The sequence below is a fragment of the Schistocerca piceifrons genome, chromosome 2 (genome assembly GCF_021461385.2).
Source record: "Schistocerca piceifrons isolate TAMUIC-IGC-003096 chromosome 2, iqSchPice1.1, whole genome shotgun sequence".
Taxonomy (NCBI): Eukaryota; Metazoa; Arthropoda; class Insecta; order Orthoptera; family Acrididae; genus Schistocerca; species Schistocerca piceifrons.
This window is the reverse complement of record NC_060139.1, coordinates 403,323,371-403,347,009: the sequence shown is the minus strand read 5'-3', so window position 1 is coordinate 403,347,009 and position 23,639 is coordinate 403,323,371. Positions and strand designations below refer to the sequence as shown.

The following is a 23,639-nucleotide window of genomic DNA, read 5'->3' as shown; positions in this document are numbered from 1 at the left end:
ATCAGTCATTGTGGATCTTACTAAATTCAAAACAGAACTGAAACTTTATCTTTTGGATAATTCTTTCTATTCTTTACAGGAATTCTTTGATAATGTGTAATACTTCTTGAATTTGTGTTTAATTTTATCCATTTCTAATAGAACTGATTATGTACATTAGCATATCACTTGTTGGCAGAATATTTTTAGATGAATTACTTTAAATTTGTTTATGTAATCATCTATGTCATTACTGCACTATTATTTATGTAATCAACTATGTCATTACTGTACTATTATCTGTGCTGTATTCTGAATTTTTGTGTGTAATTATTTGACATGTGGATGTCCTTTTTCATGCATCTGCTTATATAGGGTGTTACAAAAAGGTATGGCCAAACTTTCAGGAAACATTCCTCACACACAAATAAAGAAAAGATGTTATGTGGACATGTGTCCGGAAATGCTTAATTTCCATGTTAGAGCTCATTTTAGTTTCGTCAGTATGTTCTTCCACCTACGCTCAATGGAGCACGTTATCATGATTTCATACGGGATACACTACCTGTGCTGCTAGAAAATGTGCCTTTACAAGTACGACACAACGTGTGGTTCATGCACGATGGAGGTCCTGCACATTTCAGTCGAAGTGTTCGTACGCTTCTCAACAACAGATTCGGTGACCGATGGATTGGTAGAGGTGGACCAATTCCATGGCCTCCACGCTCTCCTGACCTCAACCCTCTTGACTTTCATTTATGGGGGCATTTGAAAGCTCTTGTCTACGCAACCCCTGTACCAAATGTAGAGACTCTTTGTGCTCGTATTGTGGACGGATGTGATACAATACGCCATTCTCCAGGGCTGCATCAGCGCATCAGGGATTCCATGCGACAGAGGTTGGATGCATGTATCCTCGCTAAGGGAGGACATTTTGAACATTTCCTGTAACAAAGTGTTTGAAGTCACGCTGGTAAATTCTGTTGCTGTGTTTCCATTCCATGATTAATGTGATTTGAAGAGAAGTAATAAAATGAGCTCTAACATGGAAAGTAAGCGTTTCCGGACACATGTCCACATAACATATTTTCTTTCTTTGTGTGTGAGAAATGTTTCCTGAAAGTTTGGTCGTACCTTTTTGTAACACCCTGTATATGTTAAGTTGGTTGCTCCATGATCATCTACACGTGGCTATTTCTGTAATAACCTGACACGTTCTACATCCTAGTGATACATTCGCGTCAAGGACCCACAGAACTCGAAAATAAATAAATAAATAATAAATAAAAGACAAAATACTGTGACTGATGAAATTCTACCAAAAACCTGTACAGAATGTAAATTCTTGGGATTGTGCATAGATGATTGACTTTTATGGAAGCAGTAAGCTGATTATGTCTGTAAAAATATAACACCCAGTCCAGAAGATTATCACCATATCTTAATTCTGAAACCCTAAGGACTGTATATTATGCGTTTCGTGTCTTATGGCATAGGACTGTGGGGTGGGGCATGCCAAACTAATGTGAAAAGAGTTTTCATGCTGCAGAAGCGAGCCTTGAGGATCCTAGCAAAAGTAAATCAGGAACTTCTTGCAAACCCATATTCATTAGACACAATATTCTCACAGTTAATGCCATGTATATACTAGAAACTATAATGCTAGTGAAAGAAAACCCTAAGATCACAAAAAGAAATATCGATATTCACAACTATGAAACAAGGAATAGAAGAGATTTTCATATGCTTAACAGAAGATTAACTTCAACAGTGAAAAGCCTCTATGTCAAAGGAGCTGTTTTTAATAACTTATTATGAAGTGAAGTTGAGATATTGACAGGGGATATTTTTAAAAAGCGAGTCAAGCAGTGGCTTATTCAAAAATTCCCTTATAACCAGAATTTATAATGAATTAAAATGTGATAGTAAATCATGTAAACTAAAAAAACTATAATTATAAAAACTTTACACTTAGTTGAAAAAGCACATGCATGTAAAATTACATGTTACGAGCAGTAAATTGAATTGAATGTCTGTAATAAGAATGTGCATTTGGTTTTAAATGATTCATATTTTCAGAATCTACACTGGTTGGCATAGAGCAGATCATTTTGTTTGAGATATCTCATTATGTTTGAACTCAGAATATGTTCTAAGATTCTACAAATAATCAGAGTCAAGGATAGATACTGTGTGGCAGTTTTGTGGATCACTTTTACTACCCTTGTTACAGACTGGTGTGTCCTGTGCTTTCTTCCAAATTATTGAGCACAGTTTTTGGTCCAATGTATCTAACTCAGCCCCAAATTCATTATAGAAACTGTCAGGATTTTCATCAGGTCCTGGAGCTTTGTTCATTTTTAACTATTTCAGCTGTTTCTCAACACCACTGACACTTATTACATCCATATTTTCAGTGGTACAAGGATTTGGGATTTCCTTTGTAAAGGAATACACACACTGATCAGCTAGAACATTATGATTTTGTGTAGATAACAGTGGCAATGCATCATGGCATGGAAGCAATGAGGCCTTGGTAGGTCGCTTGAGGGAGTTGGCACCACATCTGCACACAGAAGTCGCTTAATTCCCATATATTCTGGGGGAGGGGGGGGGGGGGGGGGGAGCGATAAACTCTGAAGCCATGTTCGAGTTGCGTGGGGGGGGGGGGGGGGGGGGGCAGTAGGGTGGGGGGTCATCACATCAATTAGAACTCACCACTGCATTCCTCAAACCACTCCATCACATTCTAGGCCTTGTAATATGGCGCATTATCTTGTTGAAAAATGCCACTGCCACAGGTAAACATGATTGTCACATGAAGAGGTATACATTGACTGCAACCAGTTTGCTACACTCCTTGGACATCATGGTGCCTTACACGAACTCCACTGGAATCTTGGTTGCCCATATGAATGTTCCCAAAAGTATAATGGAGCTGTCACCAGCTTATATCCATCCCACAGTACAGGTATCAAGGAGCTGTTCCCCTGGAGGATGATTGATTTGTGCCCTCCCATCAGTATGGTGAAGAAGGTACCAGGGTTCATCAAAGCATGCAATGCTCTCTCACTGTACCAACATCCAGTGCCAATGGTCATGTGCCTATTGCAGTCATAATTGCCAAAACTGTAGTCTTAACATTGGTAGAGATGTGGGTCATGAGCTGCAGATTAGGAGTATTCGGTGTACTGTGTGTTCAGACACACTTGTACTCTGCCCAGCATTAAAGTCTGATGTTAATTCCACCACAGTTCACTGCCTGTCCTGTTTTACCAGTCTGCCCTGCCTAAAATGTCGAACATCTGTGATGAGGGGTGGTTGCCCAACCCAACGATGCTGCTATCACTTGAATGGGTTTATGTTTATAATAGGTCGGTGGTCATAATGTTGTGGCTGATCAGTGTACATTGTCTGTATGATATCCCTATTGGAGCGTATTGTCTAATATAGTTCCCAAAATATTTATAGTGATACCTTTTCCAGTCTTGTTTCAGCTATGTATGTGATCTATCTTTTTTCTATTCATGGACATATAAACATTGCCGTTTTTTTAAAAAAAAAATAAAGATTTATAATTAAGTCATTCTGTTTGACTCAGTGCTCTACATTGTTTGTTGACATAAACAAGTTCCTTTCCATTTCCTTAATTCTTTATACATTTACTTATGTCATCAGCCAATAGTACTGTTTTGTTCCTTCCCACTGACTTCAATATTGCTTACAAAAAGAGTGAACAAAAGTGGACCAAATACAGATCCTTGAGGTACACCTCTCTTAATGGCCTCGGTTTCAGGTCAACATCCAGACCCTGTAGTCACATAATGCATTGTGTTGCCATCATATGATTTTATACATTGTGCTGCATCCACATTAGTCATTAATTCTGTATGACATGATGAGTGCACATTAGCAAAATAAGCTGTGCAAAAGCATCTAAGCTCAACATTTTCACAATTAAAAGTATGTGATTTTTCCAGTTAAGTTTGCTGTTTACATGAAGGATCAGGAACTTCGTGCTCTCAGCTCTCTGTAACTCTTGATCATCAAACGTCAGAATAATCCTCTGAGTTTTTTGTAACTTGATCAAAATTTCATGCAACTTATCTTGCTTGGGTAGGCAGAAAGGAATTTAAACATAAAACAGTTAAAAGTGTTTGATAAAATATTTTTCATGGCTATGGTTGACAGATTTTGCAGGTGTCATCTGCAAACATAGTGAAATAGCACTTATTATGATTCCTGGCTGCACAAGTAAAAAACATTTAAGGTCCAGTACAGAATTCTGTGGGAGTCTATGATGAATAACACCTAGATGATGTAGCAGCTACTCCCAACATACAATCCTCAGCTTCCAAAATTATTTTCTGCTTTTGTTCATGAGATGGGATTCTGGCAGATTATCCAAGATGCCATACTGCTAAGGCTTTCTCTAAAAGTAATTGGTTCTTTTACAGTGGCACTTTTCAAGAGGGACTTAAACATGCTGGTGGTAAGCCACTTCACAAAAAGGAAATGAAACAAGAGTAAAGAATTACCAGCTTGTCTCATTAGTGCCATTATATTCAGTAATTTTTGGGTAATTTTGCTGACAGTTCAAAAATTATTATGTGATACCATGATATTATTTGCAGTGTATTTAAGTGTAAATACATCCCAAGTTAAGTACATCATGAAAATATGAATTGTCCACTAATGGTCAAATTTTTATTAAGGTTATGGAATACAAGGAAGACCTCAAGTACTACTACAAAAGTGGATATGGCCATGATATAAATGTTGAACTGGGTTGCACTACTCTTAAAGATCTCATGGATCATTTTCAGTAAGTTGTTTGTGTTTATTTTGAATTTAGTCAAAGCTTTATGATACAACAGTAACAATGGCAGTACTTTAGTCTTCTGGTATGCAATCAACATTCTTCATTTGAAACACAGTACAGACTAGAGCATCATATGTAGTTTCCACAATAGTTGTGGATTATAATTTCCATTATACAATGGAACATGCATATTTTGATGTAACAGTATTCTACTCTTAAGTTCTTTGAATGTAATACAGGTTATTGATGTGCAATATTGAAATTAAATTACAGCTATGTTTTCTGTCCCATTAGCTACATATATGAGCTGAACATGCCCTCTGTTTGCCATGTTTCAAAAGTTTTTATGACAGTGGAGATCCATTCTGGAAATAAAAACAATAATGTGAAGGACTATGCTCACCAATGAAATGATAAAATAAATAGTCTCTCCACTGTTATTTTTTTCTTTACATTTTACTCTGTTCCCTTTAATATATTCCTTTGTTTTTTTTTTCGTTGTCATCTGCCTATCTCTATTACTGCTTCCCCCTCCTTCTCAAATAAAAAGAATCACTGTTCGTTCTGCTGATGTTATTAACTACTCATCTCCTGAATGTTATGTACAGAAAAAATATTCATTGTGGAGTTTTAGGAATAGCTTTTTATATCAATATTTACTACATTATTGTTAGGTATTTTTGTTACTGATTGTTGAAGGTAGTATAAGAAACAGAAAAGTATGAATGCTGTAAGAATTTTTTGTTTTAAACCATTCCGAATGTTAAATAGTGTAAGTATTTTTGCCAATGTATAAACTACTAACCAGGAATTTTGTTTCAGAAATCTTGAGTCTAATAAAACTAGTGCTAAAGGGGTGTTTTACTTCTCACATTCAAATATGTTGCACATGATGCAATCACGTATGGGTATAGCCAAAGACAGTGAACCTCTAACACACGATGGCTATAACACAACACAAAAACGGAAATGGAGAACTTCTAAGATTGGATCATTTGCAACTAACATTGCTGCAGTTTTTCTGAAGTAAGTACTAAAATTCTTTCAGCATTTTATATGCACTCTGTCGCCTATAAAACAGTCACAGTAATTACTCATTTTACTCGCTGTATGAATGCCTATCCTCATTGGAGTTACATGAAATCAGCAAATAAACTTTGAAAATTTAGCATTTAAAAATAGAATTTAGATTTTTTTCCAATGTGTTATTTTCCAATAATACCATATCTATCTGGTGAAAATTTTTACAAAAAATGTAGCTTTACTCATATTTTAGAAAATCTTGTTCAATAACTATAAAATAAAGGAACAGCTATTCCAAAAATTCAATCGACCGACATATGTTTGCCACTTTCCTGATGAACATTTCTGTGTTAGTGCAAGAATGCTATATTTATATCTGGACAGGGAATGAAGTAAATAAAATCGAAGCAAAAAATTACAAGTATCAAACTGAAATTCTACAGTATCATACTTTCATATGCAACAAAGCAAGAAACATACTGTTCAAAGTTTTATGAGAATCAAGTAATGTAATGTAATCTAAATTTTCCTGATGATGTCCAAAAACTTTTTGTTATATGGACAGAAAATAAATAAATATTCTACTATGTATCTCAAATTTGATGCTTTTTTCTTGCCTCACTTTCATTTTTTTTCATTATTAAATCCAGGTGTAAACAAAACAACCTTGGTTTAGTGTTCATTTCTCAGTGAGGTAAAATATGGCAGAGACATGTTTTATCTATTCCATGGTAACACAATAGGCCATAAATATGTGTGTTGGAGAGGTTATCAGAATGTTGTGTCTAGCACATCTATAGTCACACAACAAGTTTTTGTTTACAGTCATAATTTTTGCTCTTTTTGTCATCTTTATGTGGTTATCTCACATACAATCATGAATATATTTAGAACACCTGTATATTCAGATATTTTGGTGCTTATGTAATAAAGTTTGCTGATATGTATTAATTATTAAAAAATTTTGCTGAAATATACTTATTTCGCATTTTATTGCACATTGAAATCGACCAAAAACATGACACACTATACCCAGTAAGCACTGGAATAAACATTCTTTACACTTTCAAAGCATTTAGTATTGATAGCATATGCAAATTTTACATAGCTCTGCCCGTTGTTGTTGTTGTTGTGGTCTTCAGTCCTGAGACTGGTTTGTTGCAGCTCTCCATGCTACTCTATCCTGTGCAAGCTTCTTCATCTCCCAGTACCTACTGCAACCTGCATCCTTTTGAATCTGCTTAGTGTATTCATCTCTTGGTCTCCCTCTACGATTTTTACCCTCCAAGCTGCCCTCCAACACTAAATTGGTGGCCCCTTGATGCCTCAGAACATGTACTACCAACCGATCCCTTCTTCTAGTCAAGTTGTGCCACAAACTTCTCTTCTCCCCAAACCTATTCAATACCTCCTCATTAGTTATGTGATCTACCCATCTAATCTTCAGCATTCTTGTGTAGCACCACATTTCGAAAGCTTCTATTCTCTTCTTGTCCAAACTATTTATCGTCCATGTTTCACTTCCATACATAACTACACTCCATACAAATACTTTCAGAAATGACTTCCTGACACTTAAATCTATATTCAGTGTTAACAAATTTCTCTTCTTCAAAAATGCTTTCCTTGCCATTGCCAGTCTACATTTTATATCCTCTCTACTTCGACCATCATCAGTTATTTTGCTCCCCAAATAGCAAAACTCCTTTACTACTTTAAGTGTCTCATTTCCTAATCTAATTCCCTCAGCATCACCCGACTTAATTCGACTACAGTCTACTATCCTCATTTTGCTTTTGTTGATGTTCATCTTATATCCTCCTTTAACAGTTGCATACCAATGGGTGGGGTCAGTAACTGACCCAACGAAGTTTTTAGGCTAAAACTCCTGTCGTGTTCAGTAGTTTATTTAATAAATACATGATATTTATCGTGATTGTAATTGCTACAATCGACAATTAGAACGGCTTTTGGCCTACACTCATTGTTGAGTTATAGTGGTTGTTATAACTGAAGGTGTAGCAGGTCAAGACTCACCACTCGCAGTAAACCGGTAAACAGTGTGGTGAGTGGAAGGTAATATCTTTGTGGCATTTGACAAAATGTACAAGAAGATGAAATTAGCAGATGATGAAATTAGAAATTTGCTTGAGAGTTCAGACAATGAATTTAGTAGTGAACTATCCGAAAGCTCAAAGAGTTCTCAAAGAAAGAAGTACCTGAAAGATCTTGCTCGTGAACTTTGTGACATCAACATGAAAAGATGCGCTGAAAATGCTGTAGGCCTACACTCAAAATACACTACAGCGTTATCAACTTTTAGGTATGTGTGCAATCAAAATCAAGGTGCTGTGAGCAGAGGAAACAACGTTACGGAGCCGTGACAGAAAGTAACACGTGCAGCTATGCATAATCTGCCAGAAGCAAAGACCGTAAGTACATGAAGGCTTGCACTTCTTGCAGGAAGTATATATCCCCTGCACACACCAAGAAAGAAGTAGTTTGTATTGTAAAGTGTTCTGGATGTGAATCTGAGTAATCCTTGTAATTGTGAAATTAGTACAAATAAATGTAAAAAACGATTCGCTCTCATTTGCCGAGACGATAGTTAGCACAGCCTTCAGCGATGTTATTTGCTATGACCTAGCAAGGCGCCATTACCAGTTACTATTGATGCTGTAAAACATGTACTGTCAAGAGTGACATTCACCATTTACGGATTAAAGTTAAGTATTCCACCAGCTACGTCAGTTTTTTCTACAGTCTAATTTCCTTGTCCTGTTCCAGACCTCACGACAGCCTGCGTGAGCTGAAGTGCGTGCCTTTCGGCTTCCTCTCATACCGGTGTTGGCTCTCCTGCCAACCCACAACACTAAAAATGTCCCAGAAACCCTTCCCCCTGTAATAATTATCAACATTTCAATCTTCTAATCTGCCAAAATTATGGAAATACATAAGTAATGTGATTTATCCGAGACAGAGAATGTGTGATGGTTGTGGGGTCAGTCGCTGATCCCTCCCATTGGCACTGGCCAGTGCAACATACAGCATTGGTATGCAACTGTTAAAGACACTATCCATTCTGTTCAACTGCTCTTCCAAATCCTTTGCTGTCTCTGACAGAATTACAATGTCATCGGCAAACCTCACAGTTTTTATTACTTCTCCATGGATTTTAATACCTACTCTGAATTTTTCTTTTGTTTCCTTCACTGCTTGCTCAATATAAAGATTGAATAACATCGGGGAAAGGCTACAACCCTGTCTCACTCCCTTCCCAACCACTGCTTCCCTTTCATGTCCCTCGACTCTTATAACTGCCATCTGGTTTCTGCACAAATTGTAAATAGCCTTTCGCTCCCTGTATTTTACCCCTGCCACTTTCAGAATTTGAAAGAGAGTATTCCAGTCAACATTGTCAAACACTTTCTCTAAGTCTACAAATGCTAGAAACGTAGGTTTGTCTTTTCTTAATCTAGCTTCTAAGATGAGTCTTAGCATCAGTATTGCCTCACGTGTTCCAATATTTCTACAGAATCCAAACTGATCTTCCCCAAGGTTGGCATCTACTAGTTTTTCCATTCGTCTGTAAAGAATTCACATTAGTATTTTGCAGCTGTGGCTTATTAAATTGATTGTTCGGTAATTTTCACATCTGTCAACACCTGCTTTCTTTCGGATTGGAATTATTATATTCTTCTTGAAGTCTGAGGGTATTTCGCCTGTCTCATACATCTTGCTCACCAGATGGTAGAGTTTTGTCAGGACTGGCTCTCCCAAGGAATAAGAATAAGAATAAGAATCTTTATTAGCTGTTCAGTATTTTCTTATACAATGGGCTTCGTCAATAAGTTCAATTACAGTATAGAGATGGTTATATTCTCATAACAATGTATATATAAATCATGTGAAATTTAGTGTAGTACAATAGCCCACATTTGGAATTTTATATATTATTAATTTTACAATAAAAAGGAAAGCATTATACAGATTTATATTAAGCAGGGAGTATTCATGTTGATGACACTATGTCATTATCATATACATGTTGATAACACTATGTCATTATCCTAAGCTATTGATACAAATTTAGGTCCTACTACAGGCAGAGGTACCTTTCTCTATGTTAAAACAGCAAATCTTCCATATTACAATCTTTAAATTCATCAACTGAGTAAAATGCTTTACCTTTGAGCCATTGACCCAATGTTGTCTTAAATTTACTTTTAGATACTGTTTGTACAATTTTAGGGAGCATATTAAACAGTTCGAGGCCTACATATTTATAACTATTATGTACCTTAGACAGTCTAGAGTATGGCAGATCAATTGTGTGGTTTCGTCTTGTATTGTGGGTGTGGACAGATGACCTAAGGGGATATTGAGCTATGTTTTCTTTTACGTGTAGTAAGCAATAATAGATGTACAAACAAGGAACTGTCATGATGTTAAGTTTTTTGAAATGTTCCCTGCATGTATCCCTGGGAGATAAACCCACTACACATCGAAGAGCTTTTTTTTGCCATCTGAAAATTGATATTGAACTGGGAGAATTTCCCCAAAGCAGAATACCATAAGAAAGATGGGGGTGGATATAAGCAAAATATGAATGCAGCAGTAAGTTTTGGCTGACATTACTCCTAAGCTTATAAAGTAGGAACATAGCACATGCAAGTTTAGAACAGGCATATGTGATATGTTTATCCCAGCTAAGTTTCTGGTCAATCATCATTCCTAGCAGTTTAACGGACTTATTTTCTTTGTTTGATACCTTCAAATTAAAGAATATTTCCTCAGTTTTTGTTTCATTTATGAATAGGGAGTTTGCACTAAACCAATGAACTGATTTTTCAAATATTATATTATTTTTTTCTCGTACAGATTCAAGAGTCTGTCCTGAATTGATAAAAGTTGTATCGTCTGCATAGAGGACTGTTTTACAGGGTAAATACTGTGGCATATCATTAACATACACTACAAACAGGAAGGGCCCAAGTATGGAGCCCTGTGGCACACCTCTTTTTATTGTTTGTGGGTTTGACAGCTGCCCATTTACACTAACAAATTGTACTCTGTTGCTTAAGTAGGATTCTAATAATTTCAGGGTGTCCTCTTCCATGCTGTAGTGTCTTAATTTCATGATCAAAGTACTATGAGATACAGTGTCAAATGCTTTACTCAGGTCTAGAAGAGTAGCACATGAGATTAATTTATTTTCAAAGCCATCATATATATCACTAACAATATTTTCAACTGCTTTAACTGTGGATAGTTTAGACCTGAATCCATACTGTGAGTTACTTAACAAATTATTCCTCTCAAAATAGTGATTCATTTGTTGGTGAACACAGTCTTCGATTATTTTAGATATTATTGGGATTAATGAGATAGGGCGATAGTTACTTGGATTTGATTTATCTCCTTTCTTAAATATGGGAATAGTTACTGCTATTTTCAAACAGTCGGGGAAAATCCCTTGCTGTAATATATGATTAATGAGAGTGGTTAGAGGGGGCAGAAGATCACTTGATATCTTCTTTATGACAAAGTTTGACAGACCATAGAAGTCCTCTGCTCTGGAACTACTTAGTTTGCCTATTGCTTTGCTAACATCATTTTCAGTTACTGTTGCCCAGCAGAATTTATGGACTACATACTTATTTGAACCTAAAAGAGTTTTAGCATCAAGCATGGCGTTGAGGGGAGACAAATCTTGTTGTAAACTGAAGCTAACAAAGTGTGAGTTTAAGATATCTGGGGCTATGGGTATAGCTAGTTGAGTTGTTGGTCTATTTATTTCACTTTTAATTATTTCCCAGGCAGCTTTACAGCTGTTTCTGGATTTAAGAATATAGTTATCATTCGCCCTACGTTTTGCCAAACTTATTTCAGATCTATAAATTTTTCTTATTCTAATGTACATCTCTTTGTACTCGTTGCTGTTATGAGATCTGTCCTTAAACATAAGAAGCATAATCCTGATGCTGTTGAGGTATGGCATAAACCAATTATTTAGTCTCTGTGGTTTATGAGCTCGGTTATTATTCTGTCTTTTTACTAATCTGGGACAACACTCATCAAATATTCTTGCAATTTCCTCTATAAATAATTTGCTTGTGTTATTCACACACATATCTTTGTATAAGATGTCATTCCAGTTAACTGACCTTAATCTGGTTCTAAACTCTCTTATGTTGCATTCATTCATAGGTCTAACAGTTTTGTGTTGTTCATCTGGAATGCTGACTGGAACTGTAATCCATAGGCCATCATGGTCAGCTAGACCTAACTTCACTACTCCAATTTCAACATTATTTTCATGGATATTACTTATTATATTGTCTAAGCATGCATTATATCTTGTAGGCTTATCATTTAGACAATAGCAATCAAAAGCTCTTAGGCTATCCAAGAATTCCAATATGATATGACTCTGTACCCTGATATCCATGTTAATATCACTAAAAATTAAGATTCTTTGGTATTTATATTTAGGCTTAGTTAGTAAGACTAACAGTTTTTTTAAAATTTTTCATAAATTCGTATTCACTAGAAGATGGTGTGCGATATACAGATGCAACAATAATATTATGTTTAGGTATATGTACAACTGCAGCCTCAAAGATGGTGTCTATACACAGGTCTGTGACATCAATAGTAAAGTGTTGTAGATTTAGACTATTCTTAATATATATTGCAACACCCCCATGTCCAATTGTTGATCTGCAGTAACTACTAGCTAAGGAGTAACCAAATGGAATATTGAGATCAATTTCTGATGAATATAGCCAGTGCTCATTTACACTAAGTATACCACAGTTGGAAGTTTCTAACCAGTACTGCAATTCTTCCAACTTCTTTCCTAAAGACTGTATATTAATATGTAAGAGCAGAAGACTATTTTTGCTAACCCTGGGCAGTAAAGATGAGGGTTCAGATTGTCTTCTTAAGGGCACTTCTATACAGCTGATATCTTGAGTTGTTTGTAAGTCTACTGCTGGTAGCCAGGCCCCATTTTGACAACGTTTGGATGCATCTAGTTTCCTGGACTCAGAGTGAATGGTTTGAAGGTTATTTTGATCCTGCTGGAGCATATCTGTTAATATTTTGCCAGACAGACCAGCAGGTTTTACAGGTTTCCCTGGTCCAGCGGTATTACTGTTAAGGTGGCTATTTCTTTACTCACAGTTTTGGTAATCAGTTTCTAATGGAATGTTGTCTACTCCCGGGACCTTGTTTCGACTTAGGTCTGTCAAACTCTTCACGCAGTATCATATCTCCCATTTCATCTTCATCTACATCCTCTTTCATTTCCATAATATTCGACTCGTTCCACATCATTACGAAATATCGTATTCATGATCCATGGAACTAGTATTAATCTAATCTAATCTAATCTAATCTGTCCTCAATTACATCGCCCTTGTATAGAGCTGTATATACTACTTCCACCTTTCTGCTTTCCCTTCTTTGCGTAGAACTGGGTTTCCATCTGAACTCTTGATATTCATACAAGTGGTTCTCTTTTCTCCAAGGTCTCTTTAATTTTCCTGTAGGCAGTATCTGTCTTACCCCTAGTGAGATATGCCTCTACATCCTTACATTTGTCCTCTAGCCATCCCTGCTTAACCATTTTGCACTTCCTGTTGATCTCATTTTTGAGACGTTTGTATTCCCTTTTGCCTGTTTCATTTACTGCGTTTTTATATTTTCACCTTTCATCAATTAAATTCAATATTTCTTCTGTTACCCAAGGATTTCTACTAGCCCTCACCTTTTACCTACTTGATCCTCTGCTGCCTTCACGACTTCATCCCTCAAAGCTGCCCATTTTTCTTCTACTGTATTACTTTCCCCCATTCCTGTCAATTGTTCCCTTATGCTCTCCCTGAAACTCTGTACAACCTCTGGTTTAGTCAGTTTATCCAGGTCCCATCTCCTTAAATTCCCACCTTTTTGCAGTTTCTTCAGTTTTAATCTACAGTTCATAAACAATAGATTGTGATCAGAGTCCACATCTGCCCCTGGAAATGTCTTACAATTTAAAACCTGGTTCCTAAATCTCTATCTTACCATTATATAATCTATCTGATACCTTCTAGTATCTCCAGAATTCTTCCGCGTGTACAACCTTCTTTCATGATTCTTGAACCAAGTGTTAGCTATGATTAAGTTATGCTCTGTTCAAAACTCTACCAGGCGGCTTCCTCTTTCATTTCTTAGCCCCAATCCATATTCACCTACTATGTTTCCTTCTTTCCCTTTTCCTACTCTCGAATTCCAGTCACCCATGACTATTAAATTTTCATCTCCCTTCACTACCTGAATAATTTCTTTTATCTCAGCATACATTTCATCAATTTCTTCATCATCTGCAGAGCTAGTTAGCATATAAACTCGCACTACTGTAGTAGGCATGGTCTTTGTGTCTATCTTGGCCACAATAATGCGTTCACTATGCTGTTTGTAGTAACTTACCCACACTCCTATTTTTTTATTCATTATGAAACCTACTCCTGCATTACCCCTATTTGGTTTTGTATTTATAATCCTGTATTCGCCTGACCAAAAGTCTTGTTCCTCCTGCGACCAAACTTCACTAATTCACACTATATCTAACTTTAACCTATCCATTTCTGTTTTTAAATTTTCTAACCTACCTGCCCAATTAAGGGATCTGACATTCCACGCTCTGAGCCGTAGAATGCCAGTTTTCTTTCTCTTGATAATGACGTCCTCTTGAGTAGTCCCCACCCAGAGATCCGAATGGGGGACCATTTAACCATACAGTAAAGCTGCATGCCCTCGGGAAAAACTACGGCTGTAGTTTCCCCTTGCTTTCAGCCGTTCGCAGTACCAGCACAGCAAGGCCGTTTTGGTTAGTGTTGCAAGGCCAGATCAGTCAATCATCCAGACTGTTGCCCCTGCAACTACTGAAAAGGCTGCTGCCCCTCTTCAGGAACCACACATTTGTCTGGCCTCTCAACAGATACCCCTCCATTGTGGTTGCACCTACGGTACGGCCATCTGTTTCGCTGAGGCACGCAAGCCTCCCCACCAATGGCAAGGTCCATGGTTCATGGGGGGGGGGGGAGCTCTACCCATTATACAGAATTAGTTCAAACTTTTTTGCATTACCAGGTTTTTTCAGTGTGGTATGATTAAGTAAAATCTTCATGTTTTCAAGCCACATCAACTGAAATTAACTTTTTGAGCGCTCAGTAACTATCACTGCCAGTTCATTCAGCAGCTAAAACTGTTGGAACTAGGAGGGGCAAGGTATCCTAGTCGTATGTGTGAAGTGGCAGAGTCAGAATATTCAAGAAGTTATCTGAATTAACATATGTTTACTATCCAAACAATTGCAGGTAGCAGCAGTTCAGTATCACTCAACACACTTTGATGTAGTAACCTGTGGAGCAAATGGCTGTTCTGTGTAATTGGTAATGACTTCAGTTCACATAGCAAGCACCTGACTAGATCTAACTCCAAAACACACCAAGCTCATTGTAAGCATACAAGATCAGTCCAGAGTGAATATCAAAAGAGAGAAAACTGTAAAACAAGCAACAGTCAAACACTGCATGAAATGGCATGGTCAGCAGGCTTCAAGTGATAACAGGCAAATGGCAATATGTGACCATTCACGTTTATTTTACCACATAACTTCACCAGAGAACACACCCTCTGTACTGATGATGCTGTGGTGTATGATAGGGGTCAAAGTTGAGTGACTGTAGGAAGATACAAGAAAACTTAGGCAAAATGTCCCATTGGTGTGATGAAAACCTCTTGTCGACCCCTATTCAATAGTCTGGGAATTTTGACATTGCCCTCACAGTATGTATTTTCTTTAATGTCATTTGTTGTTAGCAATATTAGCTTATTCCCAAGAGTTAGCAGCTTTCACTCAGTTAATACTAGGCAGAAATCAAATCTGCATGTGGAATGCACTTCCTTGACTCTTGTGCAGAAAGGAGTGCAGTATTCTGCTGCATCCATTTTCAATAAGCTACCACAAGAACTCAAAAATCTTAGCAGTAGCCCAAACACTTTTAAGTCTAAACTGAAGAGTTTCCTCATGGCTCACTCCTTCTATTCTGTCGAGGAGCTCCTGGAAGAGATAAAAAATTAAGAAAATTCCAGTGTTACATTCTTGATTTTCTTTATTTAAACTAACGACTTGTTTCATTTTATCTGTTTCTACAATCGTGTTATAATTTCATGTATTGACTCGTTCCATGACCATGGAGACTTCTCCTAAATGTGGTCCCACGGAACAATAAATAAATAAATAAATAAATAAATAAATAAATGGTGGCTAGCCCTAAATATAGAAAAATGTAAGTTAATGTAAATGTGTAGGAAGATCAAGCCTGTAATGTTTGGGTATGTTTTTACTAGTGTCCTGCTTGACTCAGTCAAGTCATTTAAATATCTGGACCTAATATTGCAAAGCTATATGAGGTGGAACAAGCATGTCAGAATTGTGGTCGGGAAGGTGAATGATTGACTTTGGTTTATTGGGAGGATTTTAGAAAAGAATGGTTCACCTGTAAAGAAAGCTGCATGTAGGATGCTGGTGCAACCTATTCTTGAGCACTGGTTGAGTGTTTGGGATCCATACCAAGTCGAACAACACATAAGTGTTATGGAGATGCTTCAGTATTCAAATAGGAATCGCTGGAGGGAAGGCAACGTTCTTTTCGAGAAACATTATTGACAAAATTTAGAGAACCGGCATTTGAAGGTGACTGCTGAGTGATTCTATTGCTGCCAACATACACTGCATGTGAGAACCATGAAGATAAGATATGAGAAATTACAGCTCATTTGGAGGCATACAGACAGTCATTTTACCCTTGCTCTGTTTGCGAGTGGAACGTGAGTGAAAATAACAAGTAGTAGTACAGTGTACACCCCACCATGCACTGTACAGTGGCTTGCAGAGTATCTGGGTAGATGTAGATGTAGATGTAGATGTAGATGTACACTTGTCTTGCTCCATCTGCGAGTCTCAAAAATTTACATCTAGGCCTATTTGCTAACTGCAGTAGCTCAGACTATTTATCAATACTGCAGCTTTGTAATTAATCCTGAAAATTATCAGTTACATGACCCTTCCTGCTTTAATAAGCACAGGGGACTGCAAGTGGCCAGGTCTGTGTGCATCACTGAGAAAGGGAGAGGTGGAGACAGAGAGAGAGAGAGAGAGAGAGAGAGAGAGAGAGAGAGAGAGAGAGAGAGAGAGAGAGGGGGGGGGGGAGGGAGGGAGGGATGCTGTGATCCCCACTAGAGGATTCTGTGGCATCTCCATTATGATCAGCATGTTATGGAACAAGTGGTGCAGTTATTTGCACTGTCCAATCATATACTCAATTCTGCTGCTTGAGATTTCCTGTGGGGCAGAGGTGTAGGGGACTGGAAATGGATCAACCTCAAGTGACACCTCACTGTTTCACAGATTGATCGCTGCTGTTATGTGCAATTCATGATGGGTGTCACAGGGGATGGTGGGATGGGGGGTTGCCAGAAGTGGCTTAGGCAGTGGCAAAGGTTCCACTTCCATTGCTGGTTGCTGTAAACCCCTTACATCACTGTAAGCAGGGGCAGGTATGGAAATCATACTGATGGTAGGAGGTAGACTGTGGGTTTGGTTTGTTACAGACATGGTTGCCCTAGTCAGCAGTAGGGTGAGGTTATGAGGATTGCCCTGACCAGACGTTGTTTTGATGCTGCATTATCTATTCATGCCTGGCCATTGACTCACAAAACTGTTTGAATTTGCTTTATACAGGGTGATTCAGAAAGAATACCACAACTTTAAAAATGTGTATGTAATGAAAGAAACATAATATAACCTTCTGTTATACATCATTACAAAGAGTATTTAAAAAGGTTTTCTTTCACTCAAAAACAAGTTCAGAGATGTTCAATATGGCCCCCTCCAGACACTCGAGCAATATCAACCCGATACTCCAACTCATTCCACACTCTCTGTAGCATATCAGGCGTAACAGTTTGGATAGCTGCTATTATTTCTCATTTCAAATCATCAATGGTGGCTGGGAGAGGTGGCCGAAACACCATATCCTTAACATACCCCCATAAGAAAAAATCGCAGGGGGTAAGATCAGGGCTTCTTGGAGGCCAGTGATGAAGTGCTCTGTCACGGGCTGCCTGGCGGCTTTTAATCTTATCAGCTGCAGACAGTGCTTGAACCGATTTCAGACGATAAGGTTTCATAACTAACCTTTTTCGTAGGACTCTCCATACAGTTGATTGTGGAATTTGCAGCTCTCTGCTAGCTCTGCGAGTCGATTTTCCTGGGCTGCGAACAAATGCTTGCTGGATGCGTGCTACATTTTCATCACTCATTCTCGGCCGTCCAGAACTTTTCCCTTTGCACAAACACCCATTCTCTGTAAACTGTTTATACCAACTATCAGGAGGTTTAACACCATACTTCGTTCGAAATGCACGCTGAACAACTGTCGTCGATTCACTTCTGCCGTACTCAATAACACAAAAAGCTTTCTGTTGAGCGGTCGCTATCTTAGCATCAACTGACGCTGACGCCTAGTCAACAGCACCTCAAGCGAACAAATGTACAACTAAATGAAACTTTATAGCTCCCTTAATTCGCCGACAGATAGTGCTTAGCTCTGCCTTTTGTCGTTGCAGAGTTTTAAATTCCTAAAGTTGTGGTATTCTTTTTGAATCACCCTGTATAATAAGAAGTCACAGCTTTCCATAAAACAGTTAAAATAAAGCTTATATCTTGTCCAGAGAGTTAATATTTATACACTAGTCAAACATTAAAGTAAACCTGTTAGATTATTGGAATTGGGAAGGGAAGCAATGCAGTGATAATCACACAAATCATAACACTCACATAAAGAATATTATTCATATATTTCCTTCAGCATCAGACCACAGAACTTTTTGAGTAGCTACTTGGTTCTGTAGTTTCCACATTCCATAATTTTCATTTAGGAATGTAAAACAGTTGTACAAAATTCATCTGGGGTGTAGCATAGTTTAACTTCATAAAATTGCTAAAGCATTTGCTAATAACTTTCTCATAAACTTTCCTTCTGGGTATGTTTTTAGCTGTCTATTACTGTCCTATTTTATTATATATGTTTATGGTATAGGTATTCCACAGATTAACATGTGAAAGTAAATCACTTGACACTGCTCTTTTTTGCAGGTGTACTGAAGGAGATACATATCGTGTAATGTTCTATGTAGCCGAAAATGTGGCAGACATTGAAGGTTGTCAAGTAGGCCTTTGTTCATGGGATACTGTGAAAGCAAAATATGCTGACATAGCTGAAAAATGCAATCTGGATTTCTGCAATATGAACAGAAGTGGAACAACTGGAATTCACAGACTCCCATGGTTTTATGCATTGATAAATGCAATTATAGTCATTTTGTTGTTGAAGAGGAATTAAATAAGAAGACTGTATCATTATGTAACAATAAAAATTAATGTATAAAAAAATTACCATTGTCATGATCTGACGATCACAGCATTTTTTCTTTTCATTACACACTTCACATCAACAATCTTAATTAGCCATTGATAGTATTAAATGATGAAAGCTCCATCATTGCTGCACGTTGAAAATCAGTAACACAATTAGGAAACACAGTTGATATGCAAAGCTACTAAACACACTAATTAATTTTAAATACAGTTAATAAATTAATACATATTTATTTACATGGAACTTATTACAATAGTGGATATAGTCATGGTCTTACCAACCAGTAACCATTAATAGCCATAGGAAGCTTGAACTATAGTTATTATCTTGAAAAATTATCGGCATTGTTTAGTTCACAGAATTCTTTTATAGTGTAAAATAAGTTACCTGTCAACCAGTTATATGTCTTACTTCGAGATCTTTTAATGACAAGAACTGAGCAAACTGTGGCAATTTATTGCAGATTTTACAAGAATTCAGACAGTTCTCAATTTTTGTGAACCTGTGCCTTGGAATACATCTGCCTTCTGTCTGTTGTGGTAGCTATATGTTTCTTCTGTGACAATAGGCTTCATGCTGTTGTTTTGGGTAAAGACTACACCTATGCAAATGAACTTCTTTACAAACAATCACAACAACAAGTCTGCTAAAATGAGGGCATCAGATCTCACACACTGTTGGATAGGATAAATTATTCATCCTTTTAGTACCATATTATATTTATGAATGTAACTGTTGTTTTCAAACTGCGACTGAATGTTGGCAACAAACTTAATAAGGGAGTAAATTTACTGTGATGTTGAAAGTATGCCCAACTGTTTAAACCTTCCATAGTTGAAACATATTTTTTATGTACTTGGAAAATAAAATGTCAAAAACTGTCCCCTGTTATGATCAATAATACATTTTCATTACCAAAGAATTTTAAGCTGCATGATTTTGAACCTATGACTTTCAAAGTTAAATTTTTGTTTCTGTATTGATTAATCATGATAGCAAATATTACAAAAAGTATAACAAATCAGCACCAAAGTATATTTATTCTCATGACAATGGAAAACATGAAATACTGCACACAAATTTTCGATATAAAATTTCAAGATGGCTTTGACATATCAAATAACAATGTTTCCTACGTCTATGAAGTCTTCTATGGCATATACATCGCACTAAATACAAATTAGATACAAACTAGGAGAACCACTAAGCAGGTGCACCCATAATATACCATAAGCACAGAAATATGTAAAATTGTGTTGCAAACAGAAAAACTGCTAAACAAGTACCGGTAAGCTTTTCACCAAAAGACCTTCTTCTGGAGTAGACAACACACACATTCACACAAACACAACTGGCATACACATGACCACTGTCCTAGGCCACTGAAGTCTTATCAATATTCTGTCCTGGATTTTAAATGGTTTGATTTGTAATATATAAAATTGTTATTTATGCAAAATCTTACTGGAAATTGTAGCTCAGTTGTTTGCAGTTATGTTCCTGATTGCAATAATGTAATTAGTGTTACTGAAAGATATGGCAATTAAAAGAAAAAGATAATTTAAGTTATGACCTGTCAAGCAGCAGTGAAAGAATTGTGAGCTAAGAAGCAACAGGGGAGTTATTGTTACCAATAATCTGAAAGCAGACATCCCTGAATTTCCAAGAAAATATTTGAAATTATGTAAAAGTTGTTAACTTATGAAATAATAGATATCTAATGTTCAGATCTTCCAAATTTCAGTCATCTTGTGGTACTTTCTGTCCTTTGTTGTATAATGAAGGAATAGAAATCACCAACACAAGATACATTGTGCACAATTTATTCACTAACTGCAAGAACACACTCTGAACAAATGTGAGATACCCACACAATGTGAAGTTGACAATGAACATAGAACTAAGAGTCTGCAAGATAAAACTTACAAGGAACACTTCCCTAGATAGTGTGGAGCATGGAGAAGGAACTGAATAACTGAATGTAAGGTGCTATCTGTGACAAAATCTTGAAGCCATGTAGGTGAATGAAGCTGAGGTCCTGCATGAGAGTGAGGAAGTTCATTAAATGGAGTGAGATTCATGAGCTATGGGTGGAAAGAGACAACAATAGATATAGGCTGTTGTGGTCCTGCTCAGCGTTTGGACAGAGCTTGAAGTAGTTCGGTAGCTGTATGTGAGTTGTTGAGGCATCATGTTGCATTGGCAGAGAGACAATGAAAACGAAGACAGTGCCATCTCAGATCTTAATGGGGAAGTTGTCAAGGTTAATGTCTGTGATGTCGGTGGTAAACAGTGTATCAGGTGGGGGTGAAGAAGTAGAGATGGGGGGTATCACGCAGAGGGACAAATTCAAAGCACACTTCATGAGCTGTGTCTCATAGAGATGCCTTGCTGGAGAGAGAGCTGTCATTGACTGTGGCTGGTGACTCTGTAGAAACAGGCATGTATAGGTCATTAGCAAATGACCAGACTTGCTTTAGCCTATTCACTGATACTGTTTGGTGTTTGCTATTTAGTAGTATGTCTAATGTGTTCTGTCCCCAGTAGATCCTCTTTGTGTGTGGCATGTATTCTCAGGAGGATCCATGGTAGCACCTCCAGCCAGGAAATGTTGTGACATATAAGTGCTGCCTTAAGAGTGCAGTGCCAACACTCCACAAGGCCATTGCTCTGCAGGTGGTAGGCAGTAGTATGTAACTTGTCAAAACGACATACGAGGGTCACTCCAAAAGAAATGCACACTATTTTTTTTTAAATCCATCTTTTATTCTACATGTTTTAAAGTTTTAGTATGTAGATACACCTTTAGGAACAATATTTTCATTTCTCCACATAATTTCCATCCCTGTCAACTGCCTTACGGTATCTTAGAACCAGCGCCTGTATACCCGCACAGTAAAATTCTGGACCAACTTGTTGGAGCCATTGTTTGGCAGCATTCACAAGGGAGTCATCATCTTCAAACCTTGTTCCACAAAGAGAGTCTTTCAGTTTCCCAAAGAGATGATAGTCACATGGAGCCAGGTCAGGACTGTAAGGTGGGTGTTTCAGAGTTGTTCATCCGAGTTTTGTGATCACTTCCATGGTTTTTTGACTGGCATGTGGCCGTGCATTGTCATGCAACAGCAAAACATCCTGCTTTTGCCAATGTGGTCGAACACGACTCAGTTGAGCTTGAAGTTTCTTCAGTGTCATCACATATGCTTAAGAATTTATGGTGGTTCCACTTGGCATAATGTCCACAAGCAAGAGTCCTTCGGAATTGAAAAACACCATAGCCATAACTTTTCCAGCAGAAGGTGTGGTTTTGAATTTTTTTTTTTTTTTTTCCTTGGGTGAATTTGCACGATGCCACTCCACTGATTGCCTCTTCTTCTATGTTGAAAAATGTTTCATCACCTGTCATAAGTCTTCCAAAAATTCATCTCCACCATTCTCGTACTGTTCCAAAATTTCGCTGCATACCTTGTTTCTTGTTTCTTTGTGAGCCACTGTCAATATCCTGGGAACCCACCTGTCACAAGCCTTTTCTAACGCCAACACTTTCAGTATTCTGCAAACACATCCTTCCCCTATCCCAACGTAGCATGACAATTTGGTCACTGTGATGCATCTATCAGCAGTCACTAATTCGTTAACTCTCTGCACTGGAGTGTGTGCAGTATGAGGCCTGCTGCTGCGAGGACAATCCTCAATATTGCCGTGCCTGCTTTCATCACATTACCTGCTTGCCCACCAACTAACTGTACTGTGATCAACAGCAGCATCTCCATACACCTTTTTCAAGCTCTTGTGGATGTTTCCCACTGTCTCATTTTCACAATACAGGAATGCTATGACAGCATGTTGCTTCTGACGAATATCAAGTGTAGCAGCCATCTTGAAGACATGCTGTGATGGCACCACTCACAGGAACAGGTTGAACTAAGTTTGAAAACAAGCGGGAAGGATGTATCTACACACTGTAAAACTATCACACATGCAGAATGAAAACTGTATTTTTACAAAAATAGTGTGCATTTCTTTTGGAGTAACCCTCATAGCTTGCATGGTTGAGCAAATAGAGATGATCATAACTGATGGTCCTGACTGTTGGTTACAGATGAGAGACACCTGAAGCAAGACATCCAGGAGTTGATGAAGGCATGGGCAATCAAATCAGCTGTAATATTGGATAGAGGGTTGGCTGCAACCCACCTCATGATGTGGTCAGTGAATGAGAGTACATATCAAAAGTCCTCAGAGGGAGATGGCAAGGCAATGATGTCAATAAGTACATAACATAGGCATCCTTTGGGAATGCTAAATTGTCCTAGGAG

The 23,639-nt window shown here is 37.6% G+C and overlaps 1 protein-coding gene across 2 annotated transcripts in view; it reads left to right on the top strand.

Annotated features, from left to right (window-relative positions):
• The window catches only part of LOC124776696 (multiple inositol polyphosphate phosphatase 1), a 306,445-nt gene extending 287,111 nt beyond the window's left edge, over positions 1-19,334 (top strand). For both annotated transcript variants that reach the window (XM_047251799.1, XM_047251800.1), the window contains exons 8-10: positions 4,695-4,804; positions 5,624-5,827; positions 19,038-19,334. In XM_047251799.1, coding sequence (XP_047107755.1) covers positions 4,695-4,804; positions 5,624-5,827; positions 19,038-19,284 — 561 coding nt within the window. In that variant the 3' untranslated portion in view covers positions 19,285-19,334. The remainder of the gene's footprint in view (positions 1-4,694; positions 4,805-5,623; positions 5,828-19,037) is intronic.
• Positions 19,335-23,639: the final 4,305 nt, after the last annotated feature.